General features: G+C 29.6%; 2 protein-coding genes across 3 annotated transcripts in view; one reads left to right on the plus strand and one right to left on the minus strand.

The window, feature by feature from the left end:
* The window catches only part of LOC106469657 (general transcriptional corepressor trfA-like), an 87081-nt gene extending 78361 nt beyond the window's left edge, over nt 1-8720 (plus strand). Inside the window, exons 7-8 of the mRNA XM_013930158.2 lie at nt 4377-4476; nt 5032-8720. Coding sequence (XP_013785612.1) covers nt 4377-4476; nt 5032-5107 — 176 coding nt within the window. The 3' untranslated portion in view covers nt 5108-8720. The remainder of the gene's footprint in view (nt 1-4376; nt 4477-5031) is intronic.
* Nucleotides 8721-10846: 2126 nt separating this feature from the next.
* The window catches only part of LOC106469656 (retinal dehydrogenase 2-like), a 21139-nt gene continuing 20087 nt past the window's right edge, over nt 10847-11898 (minus strand). For both annotated transcript variants that reach the window (XM_013930157.2, XM_022398234.1), the window contains exon 12: nt 10847-11068. In XM_013930157.2, coding sequence (XP_013785611.1) covers nt 11036-11068 — 33 coding nt within the window. In that variant the 3' untranslated portion in view covers nt 10847-11035. The remainder of the gene's footprint in view (nt 11069-11898) is intronic.

Here is an 11898-nt window from a genome sequence, read left to right on the forward strand (position 1 = left end):
AATTTAATTAAATATGTAAAAATATCTAAGGTCTGATGTACAGGTAACAAAAGTAGTGGGCTTTAGGTCTCACCTTTAAAACATCACAAATCTCACAGCTTATGATCTAAACTCAAGCACAAGAGTAAACAAGATATAGCAATTTAAGAACTTTTTTCCAATCTCAATTTTCTTCAGCACATTACATTTACATGTGTACCAATGACCCTAGAAATGAGACTTAGGTCTGTTTCTTTGTGTACTGAACAATAATTATTTTCTTATAACATGGATATTCAGTATGAATATTCTGAAGTTTAATGTGATATTCTAATGGTTTAGATGCACAGAGCAATTGTTTTGCCTATATAATGTGTAAAGAAATTTCTCAGTAAACTTATTTGCATTTGGTAAAACACTTAATAAAAATGGACAAATTCACATATTTTCATTTGTTTAAGACAATTATGCTATAAGATGCCATTGTATGTGTGTGGGTGTGTGTACACTTGTGGAAATTGTAAAATGATGACAACAATATGATTACACATCTTATAATTGAGGGCTCTGAAATAAATAGATGACAGCTTGTTTATCAATGAGCCTAATAGCATTGCTTAGACATATTTTATCTCAAAAATCATTGTCTGGTTAAGATCCAAGAGAGACCTTGATAATGAGGTAATAAACTGCTCTGTGTATCATGTGTATGATGGGACCAAACATGCTGATATGCTCAATATCCAGCAATATATTTGGTGCTTCAGTGAGAAGTCACATGAATTATTAAATTTTTTCAAATATTTTGTCATACATCTGAGAGGAAATATTCTGCTGATTGCATCACATTGTTATGCCTATCAAGTCCTCAATTAAATGTTTTTATCAGCTTGTGTATGGCCTCACTTGACATTGTGTTAATTTTATATTCCTTGTCACCACTTGGCAGTTATCCCCACTTTTATTTATTGTGTGGGATATTTTTTCCCCATCCCCTTCCTCTGCCCACATTTTGGTCTCAAATCTCACCCATGGATACATTGAATTGATTTTGGTCCCAAATTTCTCCCATGGAGTTGATCTCTCAGGGTTCAGGGTAGCTATAACCTTATGATTGTCAAACTAATTTGTAGTCTGTATGTATTAAGTTTATTTAGTTGGCTATCCAAATGTGAATGTCTGGTTTCCTGAGTGCAGCTAATCATTTAGTCAGACTCAACCCCAAAAGATAAGCACAGGTGAGGTTCTAGTTGTCTATGTTTGAAATGGATCTTGGTATGGGATAAACATATGCTAATAAATAGACTAGTAAACTGGTGAGGTTAAGGGACAGTGAATGTGATGTGTGATTTCTGGTTCTTGGTTTTTTTTAATGATTATAGCAAAAGAATTGGATGTATAATCACTAAAGTATTTTCCTTGCTTGGTTAGAGTTTTGTAAATTCCACCTAGAAGATTACTGAATTGGATGTTGTGCCACCTATGTGTTTCTATTTGCTAAATCATTTAGTTCATGTGGGTGCCAGTATCTTTATGGACTTTTTTAATCTCTTTGAATGTGTAAAAACTACTGGATGAATAATATATTTAAAGTTGGATACAGTGGTTGCTGCACAAAAATATTCTTGTTACTGTCCTTTGTTTATATAATTATTTTGTAAGGGTGTCAAATTGCATACATCAATAGTTGCTTTGGAAGCATCAGTTTCTCATGTTTCTGGGACTGGCTATCTCTTTTCTCAGTCATGGACTCCACAAAGGATTCCTATTGTTTGAGCAGTCCAAGCTGCTTAGATGTTGCCTGATAACCAAAATGGATAGCAGGTTACTCATAAGATCCATTCAAGTTTCCTTCACTGATCCTTATTTTCAGTTGGTGAAGCATCCATCACAACTCCAGAATAAGTTCCTGGATGAGTAAAGAATCTTTGCCCTAAATGCTCAGTTGATTAGATCTCATTTTTTATTTTTCCTCAACAAGTACTTGTCTCTAAAAAATAGTTTTGTCAAAAAAATTTATTTTTATTATTTATTAGGATATTCCTGTTTCTCTCTATGTTTAGTGTTGAAGGTGTTAGAGTAAAGAAAGTAGCATGATTAAACAGTGCTAAGTTGCAAATATTGACTTAAAATAATTAGAAAATGAAACAGAAATAGAGTTTTGGGTTTTGCAAGAAGCATCAAACCAAAATGTTACTATATTGAGGTATAGCTTTTAACAAAATCAGATTTATGGGATCCACTCAAATGTCATTTCCACTGAGAAGTAGGAGTGGATTTAGACAAAATGAGGAAAAACAAAGATATAGAGTAAGTCACACAAAAATTATGTATTTATTAAAATGAACAAAGAAAGTGTTTGCAAAAGTGGTAGAGAATATACTTACAACAATGAAGAAAACTCAAAACAAATACTTATACATTCTTTTTGAATTGTGTTGATTTATCCAAACAAAAGTTCACAAAGACAAAAAATGAAGATAACATTTAGTATCTTTTAACAGAATTATTTTGAGACAAGCTCTAAGTTCAACAAAGGTAGCTTACCCAGTCTTCTGCACCATACCATTTTGTATAATATCACTTCCATACTTCATCACTGGCCAGGATAGTTGTGGAGACAAAAGTACACACTTGAAATTGTAATTAGCTCCTGAGAATTTCTCCACTAAACAGTTATGAATAGGGTTAAAAAAAAAAAAATCAACCACAACTCTATACTAAAACTGACTACTTTTAAAATCCTCCCATACATGTGGTGCAAAGCTTGTTGGTTTTGAGACTTCCATAACTCACCACTTGCTGATTTAACAAACCAGTACGTAACAATATCCTAAACTTGTGAAGGAAAGAGAAATAATGAAAGCTAGTGTCTATACATAACCAGTAGTAAGATCAAACTAGAATATTTGTTTATATATACATATACAAACATACTTTGTTAGAAAGTAATTTTTGTTTTTTTGTTATTTGTAACACTAGCAGAAACACTGCCCTATGGGCAACTGTTTGTGCTAGTAATTACTAACCATAGTAGTCATACTTCATTGTAAAAAAAAAGTGAACATTTTCTAAAAAATAGTTTTTTCTTTGGGGGGGGAGTATGGCACAGGAAAAGTGTTTGGATTGTACTCTTTAGTCATAGGCATCATAATGAGCTCAAAATTTTTATAAGTTTTACTGATATAAATCATAATGTTTTTATTTCTTAAAAGTGCTACCCTGTAATGATAAAATAATAGTTTGTTTTAAGAACTCCAGTTTTTTTTAGTACTACATTTAAAAAATTACATCAATAAACACATAATCAAACCCTCGCATGTAGTTCTAGTGAAAATGGTGTTCCTGTTGTGAGAAGAGTACTTTTATTTAAAATTGTGTTCTGTTATAAAGAAATGGTTGTTGCACATACCATAATTATTTTTCTAATTGTCCAATTCTTGAATACCCAAAGTGTAAAATTTTCAATGGATTTTTGTTTGTGGTGCCTTTTAATAGGTGGCGCCACATTTCATAATCCTCAATCACCACTTCTGGCATTGAGATCTTGTATTTCAGCACAACAGATGATGTATTTATCATTTCGGTCACATAGATATGAAAACAGCCATGCCATTGCACTATTATAGTAACATAACATATGCCTTTTAATTGTAAGAGAGGTTTCCAAGGTGGTTTAATCTCATTAATTTCCTCTTTTGAAACACCCAATGAGTAGTAATGTAACAACCAGTGTAACTGCAGTAAAGGCATTTTTTAAATTTTTTGTTAAGCAGTGGTTAGGTTTAAACCTTTTTCTATTATTCTTAAGATCACAATTTATGCTTGATACATAAACCTGCTTCATACCATCAATAGCCTTGATCATGTATAGCTTGTTTTCAATTGATTATCGAAGAATAACTTTTTTTCCCACATAAAAATTGTAAGTTATGACAAGTCCTAACACCTACAGACAGCAAGTTGTATATCCTCTCATTGACTAATAAATCACAATAACTGCACCACACTTATATACACAGGAACCATAGTAAAAAACAAATAACTCATAGGTGCATTGGTACTTAAGAAGCTTCACATAAATACCCTTTTACATGGTATTAAAAAATCTTTTTTAATGACGACTGCAGATACCAGTTGTTTTTATACCTTTGATGGAACAGCTGTGCTTTTTTATATTCAGTTTATTATTTTACTTGTGGTTATATACACAATATTGAGATTGTTATTAAGCACAAAGCTACTCAAAGGACTATCTGTGCTCTACCCACCAAGGGTATCAAAACCTGGTGTCAGACATACCGCTGTGGGGCCAATATTGAGATATCTAATAAAATTCCTTTTTTTTTACACTGATTATAATATTTTTATTATCATTTCTTTTAAATGTCTTGCAGATTTAAATGAAGAACTGGTACAGTTGCTCTTAGAAAGAGATGATCTCCACATGCAGCAGGACTCCATGTTGGTAGATATAGAAGACCTCACAAGATACCTGTAAGTGTACAGTCAGTATTTTCCTAGATGTCATCTTTGTCTGTAATTTTAGTTGCATAGTTTCTCACAAACATATGTTTGTTTTGTTTTACTTTTAACTCAAAAAATAAAGCTACATAATTTTCAAGACTCGAAATAGCATATTGTTATTTTGAACACTTTCTGTGAATTTAATATAAAACAGTTTTAAGAGTTATTGTTGGATATGTTTATAGAAAGGTAATAACAGTGAATGCATGCAAAATGATTTATGGTGTAATTTGAGGAAAATTTATAAAACTTTATTAACATGTATTTTCCAGAATTTTCTTTGTCTTAACTCTAACTGTTATAATGTAAACATTTGTAAAAAATAGAAAGACATTAATAATTGTTAAATTATTTTTTTATAAAAGATGTGATATTGTTGAAAATGTTTTAATGAAATAAGACTGATTTACGTCTCAGTGGTAGTTTATTTAATGTTTTAATATTGAAATCTGTATTGTACTGAATAACATAAGACATTTAACAGTTTTTATGGTCAGAGAAATTCAACACCATTTTTCTTTACAGCAATGCAAAGAATGATGCATTATGTAATCAACAAAGTATAGTACAAGTTGACCCAGCCAAAACAATTAGCAAGTGAATAACCAAGCAAGTGAGTTTTCCAAGCCCGTTCCCTTGGCTGTGGTTTTGCTAGATAGTAGATTATCAGCAGATAATTAGAACAAGTTGACCCAGCCAAAACAATTAGCAAGTGAATAACACAAATGAAAGTGAATCTTTTCTCTTTTTCATGTCACCTCAGATGTTGTATACTATATTGTACACATTTGTATCCTACACTTTTGTGTTTGGTGAAACGAAATGTAAATATGAACTCATTAGAATAGAATAGTTAGAATGCAACATGAAAAGTGTATAAATTGTATGTGTATACTTGTGTTTAATCTATATATATGTATCAGTTTTGATATAAGAAGGCTTTTCTTGTTATTATATAAGATGTATTGCAAGTAGTGAAGCATTTGACGTTATGATTATACGGTACATAGGTTTGTCTTTATAAGTGCATTTTTTTTTCCTGTTTTTGTTCATCCTGCTACACAAAAGCCAATAATGAGAGAAATCATGTTACATTCTATCAAATTGTGCAGTATCTAAAGTTATTAGAATTAAGTATGGCAAGGAAACAAGTAAGGTCAATGAATTTATAAAACAAAAAAAAACAGATAACCAAGTAATGTTATAAATCAATGTTGAGCCATAGTCTCAAACTGTTGACAAAAACTGTGTTAAATACAGTGTGTGTTTTTGTCATTGACTTTATATAAGATGACTATGATACAGTTGTATCAAGTTAACTCTTTGTGAGTTTACATGTCAACCAAGGTATAGTAACTCAATGACTTATAGAAGTAAAAGTACTAACATTTGCTAAAGAAGTGACCAATATGAGTGGCATGAACTTAAAGATTAACAACTTAGTAAATATTAAAGTTATCAGATGGGGTCTTTTCTAAAAATATCAGAAGGAATAATAATCTAATTAATATAATTATGAACTAAACAGAGTAAGGTCATCAGAGAAAATACTTCTACAAATCAGATAGAATTGTCAGATAAAATACTTTTACAAAACAATAGACAGAATCAGCAGATAATTAGCATCATTATTATGAACTAATAAAGTCATCAGAGAAATTACTTCTACAGAACAACAGACAGCATCATCAGATAATTAGCATCATTGAACATAGTGATAAGGTGAGTAAATATGCTTCCTTCAGACACTGTTTTCGTTAGTTTTCAGTAAATAAAATTATCTTTGTAAAATATGGAGCACAGAGTACTGAAAAAGGCTTAGATAAATGAGTTAATGTTTTCAGGATAATTAGAGTCCTCAAAAATGTTGCATATGAAAAATATGATGAATAGAGTTTAATGTCTATGTTGAATGTTTTAAGTTGTCATTAATACAGAATATGAGAATGATCCGATGATAGAAATTTGGAGAAATATCTGAAACAAAATGATGCCTTTTATCAGTTGGTAGGAAATAGGATAAAGAAGTGAATTACCTCACATCCTCAAATGGGTTAAAAATTAGTGACTTGAAGTAGGTTAGAAGTGTTATTGTGGTTTTTTAACAAGGTAAGATTGTGCCAATTATAATTAAAGAACATTAAAACCTCCAATGTATTTTCCATTCAATGCTCATAACTTCATCAAACGTCATAGGTGAACATTTCAATTACTACTTTAAATATTTATTGTTGTTATAAAATTACTCTCAATTTATTTGTAATATAAAATTTGACCTGAAGAGTTTTAGTGTGCATTTCACATGGGATAGTGTGAACTTTAGAAAATCTTATCCTTTTAGATCATGGCTAAGAAAATAGCAATGTTAAACAATTGCTCTTTTAGTGTGTTAATTTAATAATAACAAGCTTTTCATATTATATTTTCCTTTTTTAAACTTTGTTTTGTTATGGAATACTTAAAAGTTAATTCAGTGCTGTATGTTAATGTGAATAATTAGATACCAAATAGCAGCATAACTACATTCTACTTATTGAAAACCTTGATATACGCTATGATTATGTAATTTGCATTCACTTTTCATCATAAAGAGGCTGAACACAATTTTTCTTTTTGTAATTTTAAAATTTCAGAATAAATTTATAACTACAATAAACTACATTGTTAATTGTACCATTGGCCAGAAAGCTAAGATTTCTGAATTATTAGATGAAAAACAAAAACTGTTTTTATAGCATTGGGTTTCAGTTCCCATAGTATAATAGGACTATTATGTAGCTCTGCAATAAAACACTTTTTTATACATGCACTTAGACAAATAATTTCGTTTTGAAGTGGATTTCTTTTTAGTTGGGGCACAGCAGCTCATAGTTCCATCTCTTGACCAATTTGACATCTAATTACAGCTGCGGCTGTTGATAATTCCCTCTTGTATTAATAACAGGCAAAAAAAATATTAACAGTTCAGTCTCACCACAGTGTCCCATTTATTTTTAAACCCTGGTGATGTTTTTGAGTGATACACTTCTATAATTATCTAAATCTAAGATTTAGCATCTAACCTTTAAATAATTTTCTTTAATCTGAATGACTGAACTTAAACCAGAATTATCTATTTGTACAAATACTAGTTATGTTGTTTGCATTTCATTAAATTATAGTGAGATAGCAAATTAGTTTGATTTTCTAAACTATTATCATATTAGTCATAGTGGTAATTTTTTCAGGGTTTGAGTTCTAGAAAGGTAAACATGACATTTTGTTTGAGGAATATGTAAATTAATACTTATTGGTTGTGAAACAAATGTGAAAAATAAGAACATATATTTTGGTGTACATGTTCATACTTGACGTATGTTTGACAGAAAAAAAAACGCTAATTAAAACCAATGCAACATAGCAACTAAATGTGTTTAACAGAAGTTACAAGTTTCTTCTTTTGTGCAATCAAAGGTAGTTTGCTTTGTCCTGCTGCATGACATCTAAATTTGTTATATGTGATAGCAGTTGTTCCAATGTTATATTTATACTAATTTAATCAATAACTAATACATGTTTTTGTTTCAGTTCAAAATGTTGAATTTTTTAAGAATCTGTACATTTTATTATTACAATTTCAACTTATCTGTTAATGAAACTTATTGTATTTGTTAAAAACTTCAAATGACCGTGTGCGTATTTATCAGGGAATTTATAATATAAATAACATTTTACAGAAAATGTTTTCCAATGTGATGCACATTTTAGCATTTTTCCTAATATTCCAAATTTGTATATTCAAAGCATTATTAGAAACTAGCTTTCATGTATGTTTGATCAACAGAATATCTTACCTAATCTCTTTAACATAAAAGTTTTTGTTCCTAGATTCATTGTTTGTTTGTTTTTCAACTTATAAGTATAATTGAGATTCATGGCATAGAAAGTAATTTGACTAGATGTTTGAAATTTATAGAATATTGCATAAATTGACAAAATGTATTTTCAGCTTATGTTTCCATGACTTACAAGTTATATAAAAAAAAATTACAGCAGCATGCCATATCTTTTATTTCTGTGGAACAGTTATGTTTGAAAAGTTTAATCCTCATTGTTATTAATAACAATAGCAAGGTTTTGCTACTAAATATTTCAAAATGTTTAAGGATATTTCACAATAAAAACCCATGTATTACCTGTATGTCTGCTATTAAAGACTTGTAATTTTACCTCTATTGTTGTAACTAGCTCTTCCTGAAAATAATTACATATACTAGTTACACAACAGTCTTATTTCATGATCAATTAATATTTTGGGTGCCATTTCAAAGCTGAATTTTTCTTAATATCTGCGAGTAGATACATAGTTTTAAATAACTAGTTGGTAACATGCCAGCATTAATATTGCATTCAAGAATGTTTTTTGTTTTTTTAACCCCTTTTCCTGTTGTAGGTTATTTGATGGTTTTTATGGATATGCTTATTTGACTACTTACTGAAGTAGGTATGAGTGAAACATATCCTTCTAGTTAATGAAAATATAATGAATTAATGAAGAAATTTGTTGTATTTATCCTAAGTTTACATTCTCTCTTGAGTGAATGTAACTTCACTAACCTATCAACATTCACATGCGCTTTGAGCATCACATGATGCTCATATGAATCTCTTCTAGTCTTGTACACTGTAGCAAAACAACCAGTTCATACTGCCACATTCATGAGCATCAGCTGCATATCGAATAAATGTAGCTGTGCATCACATATGATACTCAGGCACTTTAGCATTATATCTTATGATGTACCGAAAAGGATAGGCTTGATATTATACAATTGTAGGTAAAATGTTCAGTAAATGTGTTTGAAAGTACTCAAAGAAAAAAGTAACAAAAATATGAACTATAAAAAGTTTAAACATATCGCTTAGTTTCTCTCTCTCGAAATTTACAATTGAATTTATTTTTTTATATAAAAATGTAAAGCTACTAGAATATATTGAATAATAATGTTCCTCATAACTTACCCTTGAATTTTTTTAAACTGTCAAATTTGTAACAGAATTTGCTTCAAAACAATAACCATGTTAAGGCTCTATTGTACGTTTTATACAAAATTAAAGAAAAAAAATTGTTTGTACTGCAGGATTCAGAGACTTAGTTTTACCAATATTACTTAGTACCCCTCTTTTTGTAACATATATATATTCTGTAAATTGTTTGTGACAAATTTGAAAAGACTTGTCCTGTACACATTTATTTGTAGGTTAACATTTTATATGAATATTGATTAAGCCTAACCTTACGTTTTTATTAAATGATAGTTATATAGCAAATTACAGCAAAATATCAATGAATGGCATTATTGGGCATCACTTTTATGGTTCTGAACAAATGTAAATGAAATTATGAGTAGCATACATTCCTGAACAGACTATTAAATTTTTTTTATTCTGTGAAACTTTATCACACCATATGCAACTTAACCCTCAAATCATCAACTTATTTTATATTCTTTGCTATCAGTGGGGATCTACATATTACATTATATTGGGTTACGTTTCTTGTTACAACACTGTATAAAGAAACGACCAAAAAATTGGGGGAAATAACTCATGTTTTTATGTAAATTACAAAGAGAACCCCAGTAGCAATTAATAGGATTAATCACATTATTAACGGTACTTTGCAACTTCTGCTACTTCTATAGTACTGGGAACCCTGTAACCAACAATCATAAAACCACAAGTGTAATGAAGTACAATGTTAGTGAGACACAAATTCAAGGATTAGAAAAGAACAATATGTTGTGAAAGAGGAAGGTTTATTGTTTCTCTAGTAAATATATTAATGTCTTAGTTTTACAATCACACATGTTCTTTCATTCTTTGTTCCACTGAAAATTACATCATACAATGTTTAAGAGTTATTGTTCAGAAGGAGCTACACACTTTAGTATGTCATTTGAACCACTGATACAACTACTATTTATTTTTTAATTACACTATTTTCTGCTATTTATATTGTAAACTCAGTACCATCAGCCATTATAAATCTTAAAATAATTGAAACTGTAGAAAATATGTTAATTATTTTGTTTGTTTCTAAAATCAAAGCTATAAAATTTGCAAAAAAAGCTTTTATTAGTTAAACGTAGTACATAGACAAAAATACTTCCAATGATATACAATTTTAGGTCTCAAATTTCTGTATACTGAACACTAATAACCATTTCAAAGTATACATTTTAATATTATCAAATTGAAAAAAAAAGGCATTAAGAAAAACATTAATATATTCAAAAATTGAAAAATAAAGGAATTATTAAAAACATAATTAATATATTTAAAAATTGAAAAAGGATGTTAAACAAGTAAAAAATTTAAAAAATTAGTAATTTTTTTAACGTCTTTTTTTTATTTTCTACTATAGCTTGATAACAATTCTCAACAAGAAACAATGAAAATTGTTTAACATTTTCTTGACCATTACTTATTGTAACAAAAACATGTGGCCCAATATTTATCTGGAAACTACTTCTGTGATAAGCAGCAATTAAGAATTCTTCTTGGGAATTTTAATTGTTATCTATTTAAAAAAAAAAAAAAAACACCTTAGTACAATAAATTCAGATTTTTTAAGTTAAATTTTAATTATGGTATTTGAGTTGAGCATAAAAGTGAAACTATGTAAAATACAAGTTTAAATGAGTGAAAATAAAATTCAAATAAGTACAAGTTTTTCATAAACATTTAGATTAAGTAACTATAAAGGCCTGGAATAGTTTTAGTTATTTGGTAGGTGTGGGTGGGAAAGTTAGCAAATTGGATAGAAAAAAGCAGAGGGTTGTTACAAATGGAGTTCAGTCAAACTGGATTAATTTCACAAGTGGGGTACCTCAGGGCTCAGTCTTAGGACCTTTGCTCTTTTTGATTTACATCAAGGACATAGATGAATGGATAGTTAATAAATTACTTAAGTTTGCAGATGATATTAAGGTCTTGGGTGTTGCTAGCTGTGAAGAGGATGATTCTGATTTACAAAAGGATTTAAGTCATTTAGTGAGTTGGGCAAATAAATGGCTCATGGGTTTTAATTATAATAAATGCAAGATAATGCATGTGGGTTATCATAATTTGAATTATAAGTATAATTTGGATGGGAATAACCTTAGTGTTATGAAGGAAAGGGATCTTGATGTAATAGTCAATCAGTCTCTAAAGCCATCCAAGCAGCGTGCTGTTGCTAGTGGTCGGGCAAATAGGATTTTAGGTTGTATCTATAAAAATATTGAATACAAGTCTAAAGAGGTTATACTTTCATTGTACAGGTCACTGGTTAGGTCCGACACTTTAGGTAATAATTGTTGTTCTAGTCTTGGGTCTCCTTACCTTACGGTAAGGACGATTGTAATAGTT

The sequence above is a fragment of the Limulus polyphemus genome, unplaced genomic scaffold, assembly GCF_000517525.1.
Source record: "Limulus polyphemus unplaced genomic scaffold, Limulus_polyphemus-2.1.2 Scaffold3595, whole genome shotgun sequence".
Classification (NCBI taxonomy): Eukaryota; Metazoa; Arthropoda; class Merostomata; order Xiphosura; family Limulidae; genus Limulus; species Limulus polyphemus.